The following is a 24,065-nucleotide window of genomic DNA, read 5'->3' on the forward strand; positions in this document are numbered from 1 at the left end:
AAGGTGTCAGTAAAACTCAAATCCAGTGCAATGTTAGAGTTTGGCTCAACATAAAAAAAACTCTTGTGTTTTATCTAAGACTAAATGTAATGCACTACAAGCATTATCTTGAAGTGTATATTAAGATCTTCTTAACTTGCTTTCCTTGCCATGTTAGTTGCCTTTATGAATGCATATTTCTATCACTGTGTCAATTTGAGGAAAGAATGGGTTTTAAAATTGAGAGGGCAAGAGGACAACTTCAATAAAGAAATTTGCTTATCTCTTTTGATGGCAAATATCTGCTGTCCCTGTACAGGGATAAATTTATGATATTTGTAGCTGTCTTATTAAACTTCCTGGAGAAATGCAGAACTATGAACATTTCTTTCTGTTAGTTTTCCACCCCTCCTCTTTTTTTAACAAGTGGCTTAAAGCAATTTTCATTTGTATCAAGTGGTAGCTTTAAGGTAAATGACTATCCTTGTATCATACATGAACTACAGTATATCACATAATTTGTGTGACTGATTTAAGCATATTGTCCTCTCTCCTAGGTACCTTTTTAATGATGCTGAAGTAAAACCATTTGATTCTGCTCAACTTGCTTCGGAATGTTTTGGTGGTGAAATGACTGTAAGATTTTCTGCTTATTGCATTCTCCTTTATAATAATAGTTTGGTAACAGTGTTGCTTACTGCCATGCAGAAAATCTGAACTGGGTTCCTGAGCCTGGCTTTTCCTGGACTGAGCAGTGATGCTGTGGAGGTATCATTTAGATCCTGTGAAAATGGAGTCCCAGTCTTGTGTTAATAAAATGATGCCCAGAGTTATCTTTAAAAAAATAAAAAGGGGTACTAAATCAGGGCCAGCTGCAGCCTCCAAATTCCACTCTAGCTACTCTGGATAAAGGAAGCAAGTTCATAAAGGCTCCTGGTTAGTGATATAAGGTTCCAGGATAGGGACCTATGATAAACTGACAGAAAAGTGACATGTGATGGTCAGACTTGATGCGAATGGACCATCTTTTTGAGGGAACTGCACTGTCTGGCCCCTGACTAAAGGATTGTTACTTCAGTAGTTGAGCTAGAGAGTGGAGGTTGGGATTAAAATGAGGACGAAGAAGAGGGAACCCTGTTAATTAGAAATGAAAGCTTATGTTATCACTAGTAAAAAAGGCCCGTTTCTGGAACGAATGAAACGGGCGCTAGCAAGGTTTTCCTGGGAGTGTGTATGTTTGAGAGAGAGAGAGAGCCAGAGTGAATGTGCGGGTGTGTGACAGAGTGAGACTGTCTGTGTGACAGTGTGTGTGTGAGAATGAGAGTGTGTGACAGGGCCCCCTCCCCTCCTTTTCCTCCTCCTCCTTCCCACACTTTGGGTTCCTTAAGGCTTTCAAAAGTCTATGTACCCCTCCCCGAAGATGTAATACTTTCACGTCCTTCATTTTTTTAAAAAAAGTGTCCTATCTACCCTGTGTACAAATGCCCGGCATTCAGATTGTGTTCCTCTTGTAAATTTTCATTTCTTTCATTCATTCATTCAGAACTTGCCCCCCCCCCCCCCCCCCCCCCCCGAACAGTTTTGGTTTCTTCAGTCTTTTAAAACTCTCCTATGTACCCTGTGTGCTAATGGCAAGCATTGAGATTGTTTTCCTGTCCCAAATTTGTATGTCTTTCAGTCATTCACAACTCCCCCCCCCCCCCCCCCCTTCTCCAGTTTAACACTTTCGTTTCCTTCAGTCTTTTAAAACTCTCCTATCTACCCTGTCTCCTATTGGCCAGCATTCAGATTGTTTTCCTTTCCCAAATGTTCATGTCTTTCAGATGTTCAGAACTCCCCCCCGCCACCCATTTAACACTTTCGGTTCCTTCAGTCTTTTAAAATTCTCCTATCAACCCTGTGTCCTAATGGCCAGCACTCAGATTGTTTTGCTTTGCCAAATTGTCTGTCACTGATGTCACTGAGGTCAGTGCGTGCCTGCCTAGCAGACCACTTCCAGCAGGCACGGTCCCAGGCACATCCTGTTGGAGGTGAGAATTATTATATAGGATAGTCCTGTTAGGGGCCGATTCTGGTTGAGCTAGAAGTTCCTGTGATCACCAATCTGATGAAGAGAGGATAACTCTCGAAAGCTTGTCACAGACATATTATGTTAGTCCAGAAAAAGCATAAGTGTCATGCAGTTGGCCTCTTTTTTTTTTTTTTTTTTTTATTTCCATAGTGTACTGGCTTAGCGTTACGGTAGTTTATTTCATATCTAGCCACAATATATGCATTGATGAATATTTATTTAAAATTCCGGCTGCTGTGGCTGAACTAAATCCAAATATTCAGTGTTGGTATCCAGGACAAAGCTAGGACAGCCTTTTTGCTTTCCTGTCTTTATCTGAGTAGTTAGGTTAGTGGACTAAATATTCTCTGAGGACAAGCAGGCTGATATATTCTCACACATGGGTCGGCGATCCGTTCCAGCCCAGGAATTGGCATAAAAACCGAGCTAAAAAAAAAAAAAAAAAGATTTGCCAGAGCCTTCTGACGCGCGTTCAGCGGCACACCGTGCATGCACGGACTGACTTCCTGCCCATCGCACGACCGCATACCTCAGTTTCTTTTCTTCTGCATGAGGAGCGACAGCTTATTCTGGGCTGCTCACTGGAACAAGTTGTCGCTGCTCGGAGCAAGAAGCAGGTAATTTTTACCTTTTACTAGCGGGCAGGGGGTTCCCCGAACGGTCTCCACGTGGCTATGGCCTCGGATGGCAAGGGCGCGAAAAGACGCTCCCCGGAACGCGTTCGCGCGGGGATCGAAGGTAGAGTCGCCCTTTTTGGGCGCCCTTTCGGAGCCGGGAGAGTTCACTGGTTTTTCCTCCGGCGCGGCGGCCTTTCCCGCCTTAGGCGCCCATCTCCCGCTGGCCGCCCTCCCGGTCATGACCGGCCACGCGGCTCGGTCGCCTTCTTCTTGGGCCGCCCTCGAGATGGGAGACGTTAACAGCTTGGTCGCCCTTGAATCGGGTGACAGTAAGAAGTCGGCGAAATTAAAACGCCCTTCTTCCTGCGCGGCTCCTTCTCGGAGTTTCGTGCCGGACACCATTTTGGACGTGCAACACGCCTCTCCCCCGCTACTGGGAGCGCAGATGGAGGGCGCCTCTAGGGTCGCGGCACAGGCTGCAGAAATGCACAGACTGGGGGGTTTCTCCCCTGAGTTCATTTTGCTGCTGCATCAGGCCTTTCTTATGCAGAACACTGCCCCTGCCCACCTCTCTGATCGGGGTGATGAGGCCTCTATGCTTAAGTGCCCTCGGGTGGATCTTCCACCCTCGGGGGACTCGGTCTCCTCTGATGTAGATGATGGCAGCGTGTCTGAGTTCTCCCAGAGATCTTTAGAGGAATCGATGGAAGAGACTGATCCTCGCTCGGATGGAGTGGACGACCCCTCTGCAGCGCGGCTTTTTCGCTCAGCGGATTTGCCCAACCTGCTTGTGCAGGCCATGAGCATTTTGAAGATTGCCTCTCCGGAGGAAGGCTCTCTCTCAGCCTCTACTGGCTCCGCCATTATGCTGGGAACGAAGCACCCGCCTAGAACTTTCCACGTTCATGAAGCCATGCAGACCTTAATTTCAGCGCAATGGGATGCCCCTGAGGCAAGCCTGAAAGTAGCCAGGGCTATGTCCTGTCTGTACCCCTTTCCTGAGGGGGAACAGGAAGCCTTTGTCTGGCCCACGGTAGATTCCTTAATCACTGCCGTGACTAAGAAAACGGCGCTGCCGGTGGAAGGTGGCACTGCCCTGAAGAACGCCCAGGACAGGAGAATGGAGGCGGCCTTAAAGTCGTCCTTTGAGGCGGCCGCTCTGAGTTTGCAAGCCTCGGTTTGCGGCTCCTACGTGGCTAGGGCGTGCCTGACTGTTTTGCAGTGGGCTTCCCTCTCGGACCCTTCCTGGAGGGCGGAATGGCCGACCCTGGAGTCGGGTTTGGCCTACTTGGCAGACTTGCTGTATGATGTTTTGAGAGCCTCGGCCAAGGGCATGGCTCAGACAGTCTCTGCACGGCGGTGGCTCTGGCTTAAGCACTGGTCTGCTGACCATGCCTCTAAATCTCGCCTAGCCAAGTTGCCTTTTAAAGGCAAGCTGCTCTTTGGGGACGAGCTGGACAAGATCGTGACGGAGCTCAGAACGTCCAAGGGCAAGAGGTTGCCAGAAGTCAGGACTCAGGCCGGCAGTGCCCATCCTGGTTCCTCTAAGGGCTGATTCCAGGAAGCCCGTCGGTATCGCCCGGGCAAGTCGGCCTCCTCTGCCTCCGCTTCCTTGAAATGGAACTTCTCCACCAAGCAGCATTCCTTTCGTAGGGACCGCCGTCCCGGAGGTTCGCCCTCCGGCCCACCCCCGGGGTTGTGTACCCAATGACGGGGACCTGGTCCATGGCCCAGTGCAGATAGGAGGAAGGTTGTCCTCGTTTCTGGACGAGTGGACCAGGGTAACTTCAGACGCTTGGGTTCTGGAAGTCATCAGAGACGGCTTCAAGCTAGAGTTCTGCCGACCCCTAAGAAACGGGTTTGTAAACTCTCCTTGCAAGTCTCAGGTCAAAGCGGCTGCCGTGCAGCAGACTTGGAGCAACCTGATCCGCCTGGGCGCGGTGGTCCCGGTGCCAGTAGATCAGCTTGGCAAGGGGCGCTACTCCATTTACTTTGTGGTGCCAAAGAAAGAAGGATCTGCTCGGCCTATTCTCGACCTCAAGAGAGTCAATCAGGCCTTGAAAGTTCGGCACTTCTGGATGGAGACCCTCCGCTCCGTAATAGCTGCGGTGAAAAAGGGAGAATTCCTGGCCTCCCTGGACATCAAGGAAGCTTACCTACATATTCCCATCTGGCCGCCTCATCAGCGCTTTCTGCGCTTTGCAGTGCTGGGCCGACACTTCCAGTTCAGAGCCCTCCCGTTCGGGTTGGCTACGGCTCAGCGGACCTTCTCCAAAGTAATGGTGGTCATTGCGGCCTTCCTCCGCAAGGAGGAAGTGCAAGTTCATCCCTATCTGGACGACTGGCTGATCCGAGCCCCTTCCTATGCGGAGTGTGGGAGAGCTACAGTCAGGGTCATTGCTCTTCTGAGCTCCCTGGGATGGATCATCAACTGGGAGAAAAGCCAGCTGCGCCCGACTCAGTCCCTGGAGTATCTGGGAGTTCGATTCGACACCCAAGTGGGCAGAGTGTTCCTGCCGGACAACCGGAGTGTCAAGCTTCGGACCCAGGTGGGCCAGTTCCTAGCCTCCTCTACTCTTCGAGCTTGGGACTATGTGCAGCTGTTGGGCTCCATGACGGCCACGATGGAGGTAGTACCCTGGGCCAGGGCTCATATGAGACCACTATAGCACTCTCTTCTGCGGCGGTGGACTCCAGTCTCGGAGGATTACGTCGTACGCCTTCCTTTGGATCCAGGGGTGCGAAAGGCGCTGAGCTGGTGGCTGAGGCCAGGCAAGCTGTCCGCAGGAATGCCTCTTACGACCCAGGAGTGGGTTGTCGTCACGACGGACGCCTGCTTGACGGGCTGGGGAGCCCACTGCCTGGGACGGACAGCGCAGGGGCTCTGGTCTCCTGCAGAGACGAAATGGTCCATCAACCTCCTGGAGCTCCGAGCCATTCGGTTGGCGCTTCTAGAGTTTCTCCCGGTACTGGTGCTGAGGCCTGGATGGGTCCTGTCGGACAATGCCACGGCTGTGGCCTATGTCATCGCCAGGGAGGTACCAGGAGCGCCCCTCTAGCCAAGGAGGCCATGAAGCTATGCCTGTGGGCGGAAGCGAATCTGGAACAGCTGTCGGCGGCCCACATTGCGGGAGTCATGAATGTCAAGGCGGACTTTCTCAGTCGCCATACCTTGGATCCCGGAGAGTGGCAACTGTCTGCTCGGGCGTTCTTGGACATCACGAAATGCTGGGGCCGGCCGAGCCTGGATCTGATGGCGTCCTCTGCCAATTGCCAAGTGCTGCATTTTTTCAGCAGAGGACGGGACCCTCGATCTCTGGGAGTCGATGCTCTTCTCCAGCAGTGGCCGGCACAGGAGCTTCTCTACGTGTTCCCGCCCTGGCCCATGATGGGCAGGGTGCTAGGCCGGGTGGCAAAGCATCTGGGCCAGGTGATCCTGGTGGGTCCGGATTGGCCCAGACGTCCCTGGTGTGCGGACTTAGTCAGACTCTCAGTGGACAGCCCTCTGCAGCTGTCAGCGGAGCGGGGCCTCTTACATCAGGGTCCCGTGGTGATGGAGGATCCCTCCCCCTTTGGTCTTACGGCCTGGCTCTTGAGCGGAAGCGGCTGAGGAAGAAGGGCTTCTCAGACAAGGTCATCGCCACTATGCTAAGAGCGAAGAAGCACTCTACTTCCACCACTTACACCAGGGTTTGGCGTACCTTTGCGTCGTGGTGCGAGGCAGGCTCTGTATCGCCCTTCACTGCTCCAATATTTTCAGTGTTGGCGTTCCTGCAAGAGGGGCTGGAGAAAGGCCTGTCGCTCAGTTCGCTGAAAGTCCAGGTGGCGGCTCTAGCTTGCTTCAGGGGTCGTCTGAAGTGGGCTTCCCTGGCTTCACAGCCGGATGTGGTACACTTTCTCAAAGGAGTTAATCACCTGCGCCTCCCTCTGCACTCGATAGTGCCTACGTGGAATCTCAATCTGGTACTACGGACCTTGCAGAAGCCACCCTTCGAGCCCTTGCCAAGGGCATCGCTGAAGGACCTGACGTTGAAAGCAGTCTTCCTAGTGGCTATCACATCAGCCAGAAGAGTTTCCGAGCTCCAGGTGCTCTCGTGTAGAGAACCGTTCCTGCGATTCACTGAGGCAGGAGTATCGATTCGCACAGTGCCTTCTTTCCTGCCCAAGATTGTTTCTCGATTCCATGTGAATCAGCAGCTTTACCTACCCTCCTTTCGTAGGGAGGATTGGCCAGAGGAGTACCCTGCGCTCAAATACCTGGATGTTAGACGGGTCATCATCAGATACTTGGAAGTGACCAATGATTTCCGGAAGTCGGATCATCTGTTCATGCTGTTCGCAGGCCCTCGTAAGGATCTGCAGACATCTAAGCCTACGGTGGCACGTTGGGTCAAGGAGACTATCACGTCAGCTTATGTGGCGGCAGGGAAGATTCCGCCTATTCAGCTGAAGGCACACTCTACTAGAGCACAAGCAGCCTCGATGTCAGAGTCCAGATCTGTCTCCTTGGAAGAGATTTGCAGAGCGGCTACTTGGTCGTCGGCTCATACCTTCTCACGACATTACCGCTTGGATGTGGCTGCTCTGGCCGAGGCCCAGTTTGGGGCTTCAGTGTTGCGTTCAGGGATTTCCATGTCCCGCCCTGGGTGAGTACTGCTTCGGTACATCCCACCAGTCTATGGATTGATCGGCTTGATGATAGGGAAGGTAAAATTATGTATCATACCTGATAATTTTCTTTCCCTTAATTATAGCCGATCAATCCATAGCCCCTCCCAGATATCTGTATTGTTTGTGTTCTGGTTATATTTAAGGTTCAAGTTCAGTCTTCATTTCCTGTTCACGAGGACTTCGTGTTCAAGTTTTTCCAATTGAAGTCTCTTCGAGTTGAGACAATTTTGTGTTACAGTGAGCTGCTGCTTCCTCTCCCCCCGTTTCGGCGGTGGCTGGATTGATAACTAAATTATGCCGGCGCTCCCTCCCGCTTCGTGCAGCTATAGGGTAGCTTTGTATCCCTCCCGCTTCAGCGGTGTTAGGGTAAGCCAGCTCCTCCAGCGGTTGCGGTAGCCAGTTCCCCCCACCGCCCCGGCGGTGGTGCGCTGGAATATTTCCCCTCCCCCACTTCGGCGGTGGTGAGCTGGGCAGAGTGTCCCTTTGTGGGTGTAATTCTCTAAGTGCAGAGTCCTGTGGATGGAGCTTAGATATCGACATACTGGGGAATTTCCGGCAGCACATGACCACATATAGGGAGGCAAAAGATTGCTCTCTATCTCCACCTGCTGGTAGATGGACACAACCCACCAGTCTATGGATTGATTGGCTATGATTAAGGGAAAGAAAATTATCAGGTATGATACATAATTTTATCTTTTAAAAAAAGTGTTTTTCCCTTTATTTTTTCGTAGTTTTCTTTGTCCTTTTTAAAGTTTCCTTTCTTTTTCAATAGCTGCAGTCTTTCTCCCATTTTGTCCCTATTTTTGTGGCACAATCGAGCCGATTGATTTCGCCGGTTCGTTACATGTCATCGAAGTCTCCCAGGGACTTCAAACGCTGTACTCACTGCAGCCGTACCATTTCAGGTACAGATACACATTCCTAGTGTATCCAGTGCCTTGCGCCCAGTCATAGCCCAGCTCGTTGTTTCCTTTGTCTTCATATGAAGAAAAGGACTCAACTGGGTCGAGAAGCCCAGAGAGAAAAACATTTTGGGGCTCGGTCTGGTCCTTCGGCATCGGAACTGAGGTCGGTGGCGTTGACATCGAGGGATGCATCGACGTCGGGAGTGGAAATGGGGATGGCTGCTGAGAGGCCACAGCACGCTGGGAGCAGTAAGGCAATGAATGGGTCTCCACCTATCTCGAGGCCGCCTGCTGTACAGGCCCACCAGAACTGGGCATCGTCAGACCCGACCCCGAGGACACGTAGGGATTCGACATCGTCCTCATCGGCACCGAGGAGCCTCGGTGAGGTGCATCGAGTGAAGGCTAAGAAGCACCGACACAGTTCCCTCTCGAAGCACGGTGCCAGGAGCTCCGGGACGCTGAGAGATTTGGCACCCGAAAAGTGTTGGCACCGGGAGGACTGCTCCCCCTCCATATAGGAGGTACTGACACATCGGCCTCTCAGCTGTCCGGTTCCTGCTCCCGAGCCTCAGCTGACTCTGCCACTGACCGCTCCACTGGCTCCGCAACCTTCTCCGATGGTGGCTGTTGATGAGTGCATCTTTCAGAACTTCTGGAAGGACTGCTGCATCAATCTGCTTTGGCATCGGGATGTTTGTGCATGCTGTGCTGTCTTCTGCAGCGGCTTCTGGCCCTCTGCCTGTGATGAGGGCCCTGAGTTTGATGCCACTTGCAGCTCTGGTACCGACTGCCACCCAGGTCGTCTCCCCATCGACGTCGGTGGAGTTAGCTACACTGCAGTCCATGCGGGCGTCTGCCCCTTGACATTGTCATCGGGACTGTAGGTCCTCGGCGATGAGACAGGCTCAGTCTCGGAAGTCCTTGAGGGAAGTGCTTTCCGATACTGAGGAGGAGCACTCGTGGGAGTCATTGAAGATCCCAGGTACTTTTCTTCCGATGAGTCCTTTGGGATTCCCTCTGAGCCTTCCCCTCCAGACTGTCTCCTCTCTTTTTCATTGTTTGTGTGGAAAATGACTGAGGCCAATCCATTCCCTGCAGAAGTGGAGGATGAGCCCAGGGCTGAGATGCTCGAAGTCCTGGACTACACCTCTCCACCTAAGGAGGCAGTGACGGTTCCTTTGCATAAGATACTCAGGGAAGTCCTTATATGAAACTTGTCGTTCCCTCTGTCTGAGTCCGTGATTCCCAAGAAGACTGATTCCCATTATCGGATCCACGGTGAACCTTGGTTGATGAGGTCTCAGATACCTCATAACTCCATGGTGGTAGACTCCGCCTTCAAAAAGCCAAGAGTACTAGAAACTATGCCTCGGTGTCCCCCAGGCAGAGAAGCTAGAACCTTGGATTATTTTGGGAGTAAGACGTAGCAGGCCGCTCTTCTCGCTGCCCGTATCCATTCTTACCAGCTCTTCACGAGGATTCACTTGCGGAACTCAATGAGGCAGCTGTCTACCATGGTTGATGCCCTCCCTCCGGAGCAGGTCGAGCCTTTTCGCCAGGTGGTCAGGCAGCAGAAGGCGTGTCATAAATTCCTGACCAGGGGCGCGCTTATGACACTTGATGTTCCATCCAGAATCTGTGCTCAAGGTATAGCGATGTGCATGTGCAGACTCATGGCTGCGTGTCTCTGACCTAGACCATCCAGTCTAACAGAGGATGGCAGATGTACGTTGCCGGGGAGGATAACCTTTTCTGAAAGAAGGTAGAAGACCTGGTCGACCAGATCAGGAAGCACACAGATACTATGGCTTCTCTCTCCCACTGGGCACCTTCTGCTACATCTTCCTCATCTAGGAGGTTTTAGGGGGGGGGGGGTCGCGGAGTGCTCTCTATTCCTATGCTAGGCATAGGTACACTCCGGCATCCCGCCAGCCTACTCAGGCTCAGCCCCAGCGTGCTCATTCCCGTCAACAGCATGCGCCCAAGGCCCCTGCTGCTCCCCAGCAAAAGCAGGGGACGGGCTTTTGACTGACTCCAGAACATCATAGCCACAATAACAGTATCTGGGCAGGACGACTTGCCGGTTGGAGGGAGGTTAATGTTTTTTCACTAAAGCTGGCCTCTCATAACCTCCAACCAATCATTCTTCAAATAGTCCGGTTAGGATACACACTCAATCTGGAACCAAACCTCCAAATTACCCACTGGGAGGTCATTCGTACAGCTCCCAGCACAGGCAGGTACCTACAGAGGAACTCTCCGCCCTTCTAAAGGGCCATGCGGTCGAACCCGTTCCACCAAGGGAAGAAGGGCTGGGATTCTATTCCAGGTACTTCCTTGTGCAAAAGAAAACAGGGGGGATGTGTCCTATCCTAGACCTAAGGGCCCTGAACAAATTCGTAGTCCGAGAAAAGTTCAGGATAGTTTCTCTGGGCACCCTTCTTCCAATGATTCAGGAAAACGATTGGCTATGCTCTCTGGACTTGAAGGAGGCTTACACTCGCATCCGGATACTTCCAGCTCACAGGAAGTATTTTTGGTTTTGGCTGGGAACGTAGCACTTTCAGTACCGCGTACTGCCATTTGGCCTAGCGTCAGCTCCAAGAGTTTTCACAAAATGTCTAGCAGTAGTTTCAGTGTTGCTGCGCAAACTGGGAGTGCATGTGTTCCCTTACCTCGACGATTGGCTAGTGAAAAGCATCTCAGAGGACGGTGCTCAGGAGTCCATGCAGATGACTATTCAGGTGGTGGGACTACTGGGGTTTGTAATAAATTACACCAAGTCCCATCTCACTTCTGTTCAGAAATTGGAGTTCATTGGAGCACTGCTGGACACGAAGACAGCTCAAGCCTATCTCCCCGAGGCACGGGTAGACAACTTTCTGTCACTAGTGTCCGTAGTTCAAAAGTCTCAGATTATTACAGCTCGGCAGATGTTGAGACTCTTGGAGCACATGGCCTCCACAGTTCGTTACACCCATGGCTCGTCTACACATGAGATCTGCTCATTGGATCCTAGCTTCTCAGTGGTATCAAGGTGCGGGGAATCTAGAGGATGTAATCCAACTGTCCACCAACTTTCGGAACTCTCTTCAGTGGTGGACAGTCCGGTCCAATTTGACCATGGGACACCCATTCCAAATTCTTCAGCCGCAAAAAGTGCTGGCGATGGATGCATCCCTTCCTGGGGTGGGGAGCTCATGTAGATGGGCTTCACCCTCAGGGAGCCTGGTCCTTCCAGGAAACAGGTTTTCAGATCAACCTCTTGGAGTTCCGAGTAATCACTCTGAAGGCTTTCAGAGATCGGCTATCCAACCAAATTATCTTGATTCAAACAGAAAATCAGGTTGTGATGTACTGCACCAACAAGCAGGGGAGCATCGGATCTTGCCCTCTGTGTCAGGAAGCCGTCCAGGTGGGGCTTTGGGCACGCCGTCACGGCATCTTTATCCAAGCCAGTTATCTGGCAGGCATAAATAATAGTCTGGCTGACAAGCTAGTGGTTGCTGAATATGGGCGTTGTATGAAAGATCTTCCAAGCGTGGAGTACTCCCTCGGTGGAATTTTTGCCACTCAAATCAATCACAAGGTCCCTCAGTTCTGTTCCAGGCTTCAGGCCCACGACAGACTAGCATCAGATGCCTTTCTCCTCCATTGGAGAACAGGCCTTCTGTATGCGTATCCTCCCAAACCTGTAGTAGGAAAGACTTTGCTGAAACTCAAGCAAGACCGCAGAACCATGATCTTGATCGCACCCTACTGGCCTCATCAGATTTGGTTCTTCTAGAATTGTCCTTCGAAGAACCATGGAGATTGGAGTGTTTTCCAACCTTCATCACCCAGAACGAGGGATCACTTTTACACCCAGCCTCCAATCTCTGGCTCTCACAGCCTGGATGTTGAGAGCCTACAATTCGCTTCCTTGGGTCTTTAGGATGTGTCTCCAGGGTCTTGCTTGCTTCCAGGAAAGATTCTACTAAGACGTGTTACTGTTTCAAATGGAGGAGGTTTGCCGTCTGGTGTGACAGCAAGGCCAAAGATCCTCGCTCTTGTCCTACAAAGACCCTTCTTGAATATCTTCTACACATGTCAGAGTCTGGTCTCAAGACCAACTCAGAGTTCACCTTAGTGCAATCAGTGCTTATCATCAACGTGTAGAAGGTCAGCCTATCTCTGGGCAACCTTTAGTTGTTCGCTTCATGAGAGGTTTGCTTTTTTCAAAGCCCCCTGTCAAACCTCCACCAGTGTCATGGGATCTCAACGTCATTCTCATTCAGCTGATGAAAGCTCCTTTTGAGCCACTGAATTTCTGCCATCTGAAGTACTTGACCTTGAAGGTCATTTTCTTGGTGGCTGTTACTTCAGCTCATAGGGTCAGTGAGCTTCAGGCCCTAGTAGTGCATGCACCTTATACTAAGTTCCATCACAACAGAGTATTCCTCCATACGCGCCCTAAGTTCCTGTCGAAGGTGGTGTCGGAGTTTCATCTGAACCAGTCAATTGTCTTGCCAACATTCTTTCCCCGTCCTCGTGCCCACCCTAGTGAAAGCAGTTTGCACACCTTGGACTGCCAGAGAGCATTGGCCTTTTATGTCGAGCGGATGAAGCCCTTTAGATAGTCCACCCAGTTGTTTGTTGCTTTTGATCCCAACAGGAGGGGAGTCGCCATCGGAAAACGCAAAATCGCCAGTTGGCTAGTAGATTGCATTTCCTTCGCTTATACTCAAGCTGGGCTGACTCTAGAGGATCATGTCACGTCTCATAATGTTAGAGCCATGGCTGCGTCTGTGGCTCACTTGAAGTCAGCCTCCATTGAAGAAATTTGCAAAGCTGCAACATGGTCTTCAGCCCGCACATTTACATCACACCACTGCCTTGAGCAGGATACTCAACGCGGCAGTCGGTGCTGCAGAATCTGTTTGGGGTTTAGAATTCAACTCCACCCACCTAGGCCCATTTTTATTCTGTTCCAGGCTGCACTCTCAACTAGTTGTATATAGTTTCAGGTTAATCTACATCATATCCTCACCATTGTGAGGCCCAGGTGACCAATGTTTATTGTTTTGGGTGAGCCTGGATGCTAGGGATATCCCATGTGTGAGAATATATCAGCCTGCTTGTCCTCAGAGAAAGTGAAGATACTTACCTGTAACAGGTATTCCCCAAGGACAGCAGGCTGATTATTCTCACATTCCTGCCCACCTCCCCTTGGATTTGTTTATGCTTTTGGACTTAACCTTATTATTGTTATGTTTATTACAGTTTGTAATATTCTTCTTACAGGAATTTGTAATGTTTTTGTTTTTACTATGTAAGCCACATTGAACCTGCTGTATGTGGGAAAGCGCGGGGTACAAATGTAATAAATAAATAAACTGAGGTACATGCTTGTGCAATGGGTGGGAAGTCAGTCCACTCATGTGCGGTGCACCGCTGCATGCGCACCAGGAGGCTCTGGCAAATCTTTTGGGGTTTTTTTGCTATGTTTTTATGCCGATTCCCGGGCCACAGCGGATCGCCGACCTGTGTGTGCAAATAATCAGCCTGCTGGCCTCAGAGAATACCTGCTATAGGTAAGTATCTTCACTTTGCTGCTAACTGGATAACTTCCAGTTGGAGGTGGTGGGGCTCAGGGCCCCTCAAAAATAGCAGGTCCCCCCCATACCCTATCTTGTGGGTCTGGTCTGCAGCTGCTTGCTCCTGTTCACTCTCCCCCCTCCATGTATATCTGGTGTCTCTCCTCTCGCCTCCCCTCCCCCCCTTGCACCCCAACGGCAGTCGGTCCTCCAGTCACACACAGCATGTGACTGGCCGGTCCTGCTGGACTCTTTCCTCTGTCATGTCAGCCCACAGGAAGGTACATCATAGGAGGCGGGGCACAACAAAGGAAGGGTTCCAGCAGGACCAGCCATAGGTAGCTTGTTTCACTTCCTCTGCCATTTTCACGCCAGGAACGGAAGACCACCAGGAGGGGGGAGCAAAGTGATGTCAGACCTGCATGGGAGGGGATGGAGGCCAGAGATAGATGCTGGACCCACATGGGGGGGGGGGGGGAGCAGAGAGACACGCTCGATCCACATGGAAGGATGAAAGAGCAGAAGATCAGCAGCACTGTTTAAATACTGCCACTGAATATCAGTGGATATCTGCAGCTAAGGAGAATATCTGAATAGCTGCAGGAGTAATCTGGCTATTTCCTTTTGAGTATCGGTCCTTTTATTTATAAAATCTTGTATATTGGCTTCTTGAACACAGGATTGTTCTACCATCAGACAAATAAATAAATAGATAAAGAGCTGGATTTTCAGAGCTGAGCAGTAATTCGGTTTATTTCATCTATCAAAAGGCGACTAATTCCCATGAAGATATTAGATCTTAACCATAGCGTCTGGAAATAAGAAACTTTTCACTTTCTTCCAAAATGCCAGATTATTATGGCCAAATATTTAGCTGTGTCAGTAAGCATTTTAAATGCTGACCATGGCATTTAAAAATATGTATATGTAGCTGCTATCTGGATAAGTGGCAGCACTGTGAATGTATGTGAAGCACACTCACTGCTGGCCACTCTACATATAACAGCAATATTCGATCACTGTGCCTATAGCTGAGCAGTTTAACGTAGGACAGCTTTTTTCTGTCTTAAATTTGATCACTTAGCTATAAAGAGAGTGGCTGAATATCACCGCTGTATGTATAGCTGGGCAGAATGCCTGCATTCTCTACCCTGGCACTATGCAGATAGTTAGAAAATTCATTAAGAACATACACGATCTTAACATATGGATCAACACATTTCAACACTATGAAAGTGGAGAAAAAATACATAAAAAAATTCAAGCCTGTAATATACAAAGGCTGAGACCCACAACGCCATCATAGATCAGAAAAAAACTCCACATTATATAGTGTGAAAAAAAAGTTGTCTCCGTGAAGTTTCAAAAATCACAATATTAATTATTTGTAATCCACTTAACTCATGCTGCCTTCTTTTTCATGCTGCCCTGCAAACTTTGGAGAAAGAGTGGTCATGACACAGGATGATTGCCCCTGATGCAGCTTTGGTGAAACAGAGACTCCCTGTCAGGATTTAGTAGTTGTTAGATTTGCCACCTCTCAAGACAAGAATTCAGCATGAGATAAGTGGATTACAAATACTTAATATTGTAGGTTTTGAAACTCCACGGAGACAATGTTAAGTTTTTTTCATTCCTGTGGATGGACATATGTATTCTACTCTGAGAATTAAGAATTTTTTTTCACACTAATAAGAGGAGCTTTTTTCTGACCTATGATGTTGGCATGAGTGCCTTTATATATTACAGGCTTGAATTTTTTTTCTGAGGTCTTTTTTTCTCCACTTTTTTAGTGTTGAAATTTGTTTCTCATTCAATGTTAATCCATATGTTAAGTTCTTGTATGTTCTTTCTGGATTTTCTAATTGTATGATACAAGGTAATCAAGTGATCTTTAGTCTTAAGACTATGCAGACAGTACCAGAGCTGTTAGAGAGAATTTTCAGTTTCACTATCTGTATAGTGCTGTTGAAAATCCACAGGTAGGGGACTTGAACTTTTAGTAGCTTCTACTGATTATCTAATATTGGGCCTTAGTCTCTGAGGTTAAAATTAATTTAGCTATACTCATAAAACATTTGGCTTTGTTTTTTGATTTTCCACCTGGAGCTTTAACTTTACTAGTCTCTAACTTTGAGCACTTAAATTAATTTTTGAACTAGTCGTGTAATAATGTGGAAGATATTAAGCAATATTCCTTCTTTTACAGACTAAAACATATGATTCTGTCACTGATAAATTTATGGACTTCTCTTTTGAAAAGGTAATTCTCTTTAATGAAGGTAGTGTCATTTTTTGGCTTTTGTAATTTGCAGTCTTTGAAGTAATATTATTCATTTTTGCCCCCTTAAAGACCCACAGTGCATACATGCTGTTCTATAAAAGAGTGGAGCCAGAACAGGAAAAGAGAATGGAGCTGGCATTTGATGTTTCTTCTGAGTTACTTGAGGTATGTTTTTATTATAAAATGTCATCAAGATAAATTAAATTTTAATACATGCATTTATGGTGAAACTGAACATTCAGACTAATAAAAGAGCTACTTGGTTGCATATTTCACAACATCATAGTTATTCTGCATTGGTTTTTCTAGACTTTGACAATAAAATCATCAGTATGCAGTAGTTCTTTTGAGGCACTAAGTTTATGTACCATTTTATTGTTTTGAGAACAAAGCAGTGCCTATTCAGTACTTTATAAAGCAGTTGTCGACTGATTTTTAAATTTGTTTATAAAACATATTACTCTTGCAAATTGAGCAATTAGAGTGTAGTGCAATAATACATCAGTCAATATGTAAAACAAAACCATACAGAGTCACTTAGGGTGTATTAAGGCCATTACATGTGTTCTCAGTTAACAAGCAGGGGAGATGCAGTCACACTTGATGATGACATCCTCTGGATGATCGTATGTGCAGTGCTGTTTTCCAGCTCAGGAACTTCTTAATTTAGAAAGCTCCTGATCATGCACTGGCTGCTTCTGTGCTAATCACGACTTCTCCACTTTCACCTCAGTCTTCCTTCAACCTGTTCATTCAGACACATCTTCTCTCCTCCCCTTTCCTTTCAGATTTTTTACAGATTTAATTAGAGCAAAGCCTTAAAGTTTTTTTAACATTATGGGTGGAGTTTAGCCCCACCAAGAGGATAATCCCACTGCAACCTAGAGGTGGAAGTTGTGTTGAGGAGGAATGTGACCTGATAGGAAGGGGTTCCCTGTTCATGATTTGGCTCTTAGGCCCAGATGATCAAAAGCCCTGCGCTGTTCCAAACAGTGCCCTAAAAATAGCGCCAGGACAGCGCAGGGCTTTTCTGCATCGATGATCAAAGATAATGCATGCAAATCTAAGCAGCGCTATTATCTTTGATTATCATGTTGAAGTGCGGGAGAATTGCGCCCGAGCATGCGCTCCGCACAATCCTCCCGCACTTGTTTGACAGGTCTGGGCTGTCAAAAGCCCAAACCTGTCAAACAGCCTGGCCCGAGGCCCGAACAACAAGGCCCCCCCACAAATCCCCCAAACCATGTAAGGGAGCGATTCCCTTACATGGTCTGTAGCCCCGCCCAGTGCATCCCAGGATGCAGTGGGCGGTGCTGGGCTCCGCCATTTTGGGCTACGACTGACTGGAAGAGGAGGGAGGCAGGCAGGCTGCGTCCCTTCTCCAACAGAAAGGTAGAGGGGCCGGGAGGGGGTCGGGACGGGGCCAGGGGGGTGTCACCACACCACGGACCACCAGGGAATTTAAAGACAACGCTGGGGGGAGGATTTGGGGTGGGCTGGAGGTCCACCGGACCTCCAGCCCCCACCCCCGTCGATGGAAGAACGATTTCTGGGGGTTTGGGGGGCTGGAGACCCACCGGACCTCCAGCCCCCGTTCGAGTTTGCCTTGGGGGAGAAGGGGGGCCTGCCAGCATGCAACTGCATGCTGGACAGGGCTCACCATTCCTCCCCAATGATCCGCAAAATCTAACGCCAGCTCGGAGCTGGTGTTGATTTTGCTGCGGCCAGCGACCCAATCTTTGGCGCGCTGGTCGCTGATCATTGGGGATGAATGCGTTAAGCGCCAATTAGCATGCATTTGCAAGCTAATTGCGGTAGAAGCCCTGTTTAGCATGCATTTGCATGCTACTTGCGCTGAGAGCCCTCGAGTGCGCTGTTTCAGGCGCCCGAGGGCTCTGATCATGGGTCGGCTGCAAACTCTGGCGCTAGTATGGCGTTAACAGCCTCTAGCGCCAGAATTTGCTTTTGATCATGAGGGCCTTAGAGAGGTCTCCTCTGGCTGTGTCTTCCTCTTTTGTTCAAACTGGTGACTCGGCATCTTTGCAACTGAATTTGAATGGAGCAGAGCGATCTGAGGGAATGGTCTCTTCAGGTACTGCGGTGCAAGTGCTGCAGAAATCCTCATTTGTGACAATGGACTCATCCTTGGAGGCCAGGTGTGGCAGGAAGTGATCCTGTAGCCAGGACCCACCTTCAGAGCTCTGGAGCCTCAGTGCATGGATGAGACAGTGGTGCAGGGGGGAAGGATTTAGATTTGTTAGAAACTGGGCAACTTTTTGGCAAAAGAGGGCCTCTTTCAGAAAGATGGGCTCGTACCTATGGCCAGTGACTAGACCCCTCACAACTCTAAAAAAAAAAAATCCGTAGGGGTCCAGTGGATCCCTCCCAACACCTATAAACATTCCTGGTGATCCAGTGGACCACTTCCTGACCCCCCCCCCACACACACACACACACACACATACACACTCCTTAACAAACCCCTGGTGTTTGGGACTTTGAGGGTTCCAGCCACATACAATTCAAGCTACTTATGTCCTCTTGCAGATCAAGCAGAGTTCTTTAGTCGCACAAGTGGTATTTGGATTTTCATCTCCTACAGGATGATTTTGAGCGTAGGGCACTTATGAAATGGACCTATTTTCCAGCAGTGAAAACACAAATCTACCCCTCTTTTCAGTGTGGCCATCCTCAAATCAGATAGCAAGGGATGAACTGTCCGTAAACTAGACTTGGCCACTCCTATCCTTATTCACTGATCCTCTTTTAACAAGAATCCTGCACAATAAGAGTTTCAGAGGAGGCTGACACAATGATTTTCACAGCACAGAACTGGCTGTCAAAACTAGTTCTCTTCTCAAAAGACACTCCATTTTTCCTCAGGTACCTCTGTGCAAGCCTCAAATCTTTCCTTTTCTGATAATGCAGAACAAGCGCATCCTTTAGATCCAAATTTCAAGTGGCTAGATCTGACAGCATGGAAATTGTGCACTATTTTAACTTTCACCCTTGGTCTACCAATACCAATTCAGTGCTTCCTCTCAGTGTTTACTGGATTCCTGTCCCAGCTAACTTCTAAAATCAGCACCTGATTTATTCATACAATGCCTACCATCAGATCTCTCATTATGTTATTCTGAGGCATTTTACCCTAAAATAATGGCAAAATAATACTAACTCCTGTTCCTAAGCATCCCCAGTCCAGTATGAGTGAAGTTTCAAATTAAAGGTCTGTAGCCTTAATACCAATATTGGTGAAGGTGATGGAAAGCCTGGTCGCTTATCAACTCATAGATTATCTCCAGTCCTTCTTGATCTTACACACTTCTCAATCTGACTTCAGACCATCATACAGCACAGAGACAGTCTTAACTACCTTAAAGCAAATTTCAGAACAGAATTGAGTGAGGGTAGGAAAGTTATTATTCTACAGTTCAACATGTCCAGTGCTTTTGATACAGTTAACCATGACATCTTACTAAACTTGCTTGACCACTTTGGGATATATGGCATTGTACGTCAATGGATCAGGGGCTTTCTCCTATCAAGATATTGCCAAGTAAAACAGTTGGGCCTAATCCCCTCTCCTTGGTCCCCCAATTGTGGTGTACCACAGGGTTCCCCTTTCTCTCCCATCCTATTCAATATAATGATGGCACCATTAAGCAACACTATCACCTTAATAAATTTATTTAGTTTTTTTTCATTTTGCTTGTGTCGTCTTTTTTTGATTTTCATATTTTATTCATAATTTTGTTTTTTATAGTTTATTCTTCCTTTTGTGCATTTTGTATTTTTCAATTTTTAATTTTCTTTTTTCCACTGTTCTTTTGATTACCTTTTGTTTTTATCTTTTGTTCTTTCTCTTTTCCTTTTTTCCGTTTTTTGCGTCATCTTCGCTGTTTTTGACTACCATTAAGCAACAAACTTGAATCAAATGGATCGTGTATGCTGATGATAATACCATTTATATCCCTTTTGTTAAGGATATCAAAGAAATTATAACAAAAATCTAATCAGGATTAGATCTAATAGAAACTTCGGCCAATAATTTTACATTAAAACTTAACAGAGAAAAAAATTCTAAGTTCCTAATACTAACAAATCATTATCACCCAATATAAACCAAAACCTTTGTTACTGACAGCATAACCTACTCATTAGAATCCAATATGAAAATACTAGGAGTAACAATTGATCAACAACTATCTCTTGAACCTCAGGTATCCAAAGTAGTATCCGATGCCTGGATTGGCCGCTGTCGTGGACAGGATGCTGGGCTCGATGGACCCTTGGTCTTTTCCCAGTGTGGCATTACTTATGTACTTACTTATCACTGTGGAAACTAAAAAGACTGAGACTATACTTCCCAAGTTCAATTTTCAGATCCCTGACCCAATCACTAGTACTATCTAAATTTGACTACTGCAGTGCCATCTATGCAGGATTAAAAACCTCACTACTAAATAAAAATACAAACTGCCCAGAACACGGTGGCTCACCTTTTGCTCAGAGCTCCCCGCTACTCTAAAGTGACTCCATTACTACTAAATTACACTGGCTTCCAATAAATGCGCCCATCACATTCAAATTATGTGTATTCGCTGATCAAATAATATATGGCCTATCTCCATCTTATATGCAGAGCTTTATTGAGTTGCCAATATGCAGTGCATCGAAATCTTCCAGAGATTTGCTTGTTCTCCACTTCTCAAATTGCAATAAAATTAAATATCATATATAATAAAACGCACCTCCTGAAGCTGAGAAAGTGAAGCCTTGAGGCATTCGTGCTCTCTCTAAAGCTGCATCCATCTCCGGAAGTAATGTCAGTGTACTTCCGGGTACATCACACGCAGCACCGACCAATCACAGGTGGGAGGGCGAGCGCACGGCGGCGATTGGCTGTACCGTACAGTGGGCGTGCACGCTGAGCTATGCACGGCAGCGGAGGTTGGGCGGTTGGCGGAGGGGCAGAGATTTGGGCGGTGTGGTGCTGTAAGGGGAAGGAGAATCGCTGGGTGACTGGAGGGGGAGCAGGGGAGAGAGCAGAATCGCAGGGTGCCTGGAGGGGGGGGGGCAAGGGACATAGGAGAATCGCTGGCTGGCTGGAGGGGTGGGCAGGGGAGATAGGACAATCGCTGGCTGGCTGGAGGGGGAGACAGGAGAATCGCTAGCTGGCTGGAGGGGTGCAGGGGAGAGAGGAGATTCACTGGGTAGCTGGAGGGAGGCAAGGGAAAAAGGAGACTCGGGTGGCTGGAGGGGGAGCAGGGGAGATAGGACAATCACTGGGTGGCTGGAGGGGGGGCAGGGGAGAGAGCAGAATCGCAGGGTGCCTGGAGGGGGGGACAAGGGACATAGGAGAATCGCTGGGTGGCTGGAGGGGGAGCAGGGGACACAGGAGACTCACTGGGTGGCTGAAGGAGGGTCAGGGGAGAGAGGAGATTTGTTGGGTGGCTGGAGGGGGGCAAGGGAAAAAGGAGAATCGCTGGGTGGCTGGAAGGGGGCAGGGGACACAGGAGAATCGCTGGGTGACTGGTGGGGGGGCAGGGGAGATAGGACAATTGCTGGGTGGCTGGAGGGGGGGCAGGGACAGAGGAGACTCGGTGGGTGGCTGGAGGGGGGGCAGGGGAGAGAAGAGTATCGGTGGGTGGCTGGAGGGGGGCAAGGGAAAAAGTAGAATCGCTGGGTGGCTGGAGGGGGAGCAGGGAAGAGAGGAGAATCGCTGGGTGGCTGGAGGGGGGACAGAGGAGACACACTCGTACCCAGCAGTCTCACTCTCTCTCTGTCACACACACACACACTCGCACATTCATTCACTCTCTCTCTCTCACACACAGTCAATGTCACACATACTCTCTCAAACATACACACACTTGCTAGCGCCCGTTTCATTTGTGTCAGAAACGAACCTGTCTTACTAGTAAAACTGTAATGCTGGATTCTCCTATCAATGTACTAGGAGATGGCACTCTGTTCCCAAACAATTGTCATACAACTGACTATTTCACATTGTGCAAATTGCTAAAAACTTGTTTCACATCTCTCATTGATTAAAACAACTAAATCGCTGTGTTTAATCATTAAGATGTACTATTCCTGTTGATTCTGCTGCATTCTATCCTTGTTAATTGTATTGCACTCACATAAATTTCTGACTGTATAACTAATGTAATCAATGTAATTAAATGTTCTACTTTTAATGTGAGCCACATTGAACCTGAACTTGTTTGGGATAATGCAGGATATAAATGCCAAAAATATATAAATAATGAATACAATATCCTGGTCACAGCAAGAAAACTTTCTATCAGATATGCCTATACTTTTTAAATGGAAGAGATTTTCCACCTGGGAACTCACCCATGGTCACGACCCTGTTTGATGACCTCCAAATACCATTATTATTTTTATCATCTCTGTCACTGCCATCACCGCCATATCTCAGCCATCCAGGACTACACAGTTCCCAGTCAACTTACTACCAATACTGCCACAGAGAATAAAGCAGAAAAGGAATAGATGGGTGACAGTAGGCTAAGGTACACTACAACCTGTGACACAGAGGCATTCACCCTCCAGCCTTTACCCTGTATAATATTTTGCTGAATTGGAGCATTATGAAGTTCAGAAAAGAAGTGCTGACAAGGAGCCAGAGGCAAGCAATGTAACTCAGTCCAAGAGACGTCCCCAAAACTCTGATGGATTGGCTTAAAGCAAAAAAAACCTCTTACTGCTAGGAGACTCCATTATAAGAGGCATTAATTTAGGAACACAGTTCAAGAGTCCCAATATAGTAAAATGTCTTCCAAGATCCCCAACTACCAGAAGTACCAGCCGAATACTGAATGTGATCTGAGAAGAAAATAAAGATTCTAGTGACCTGGCCAACAATAGTAAGTTTGGAGCACAAAGAGAGTAAAAGAAGATTTGAGAGGGACTCAAGCCTTTGGTTAGGACTGTAGCTTTTTCTGAAGTTATCCCTACATATGGGAAGGGAAAGGAAAGACTACGTAAAATAAAAAGGAGTTCAATAAATGGCTTGAAGCTTGGTGTAAAGAAGAAGGTTTCAGATACATAGGAGGATGGAGCAGTATATGACAAAATTGGAGGCTGTACTGTAGTGATGGGCTACATCTTTCTGTGAAGGGAAGAAGGATCCTTGGGAAGAAATTCAGACAGTATTTTTCTAGACATTTAAACTAGAGGGTGGGGGTGACAATAGGAAGAAATGGAATTCAGAAAGTCACCCCTAGGAAAAACAGGCAGCAGTGAGGTTAATAACCATCTAAACATACTTAATACACGTGGAAAGCAATGTGCACAAATGCTCATAGCCTAAGTAAAAAGGTTCAAGATTTGTAAGCCCTGATGTTTGAAGAAGACTTGGATATTGTTGCTATTACAGAGAGATGGTTCAATGACTCCCATGAATGGGATGCAACCATACTAGGTTATAATCATTTTAAGAAGGATAGGGAGAGCTGAATAGGCGGAGGAATGGTGCTGTATGTGAAAAATAATATCAGAGCAGCTAAAATGCATGGGACCTGGGGAAAGGAAGAAGCTGTTTGGATTGTTCTGGAAAGAAAAGATGGAACCTGTACCCACCTGGGTTTTATCTACAGACCTCCGGTACAAATGGAAAAGCTGGACAAGGATCCGATAGATGATATCCATAAGCTTGGTATGAAAGGGGAGGTGATGTTGCTGGGAGATTTCAACTTGCCTGATGTGGATTGGAACATCCCACTGGTAGAATTGGAGAGAAGTAGAGAGATCGTGGATGCCTGTCAAAGTGGCTTGCTCAGACAAATGGTGACGGAACCCACAAGGGGAAGGATTGATGCTGGATCTAGTGCTCACAAATGGAGGCAGTGTCCACCTAGGCAAAAGTGATCATCACACGATATGGTTTGATATAAGAGTGAAAGAGTGCAGCCGCACAAAACTCAA

General features: G+C 48.0%; 1 protein-coding gene across 1 annotated transcript in view; it reads left to right on the forward strand.

Moving 5' to 3' along the window:
* USP34 (ubiquitin specific peptidase 34) overlaps positions 1-24,065 on the forward strand; it is a 1,418,841-nt gene that overhangs the window by 1,038,464 nt on the left and 356,312 nt on the right. Inside the window, 3 exon segments of the mRNA XM_030196176.1 lie at positions 537-615; positions 16,035-16,088; positions 16,179-16,274. Coding sequence (XP_030052036.1) covers positions 537-615; positions 16,035-16,088; positions 16,179-16,274 — 229 coding nt within the window.

The sequence above is a fragment of the Microcaecilia unicolor genome, chromosome 3 (assembly GCF_901765095.1).
Source record: "Microcaecilia unicolor chromosome 3, aMicUni1.1, whole genome shotgun sequence".
Lineage (NCBI taxonomy): Eukaryota > Metazoa > Chordata > Amphibia > Gymnophiona > Siphonopidae > Microcaecilia > Microcaecilia unicolor.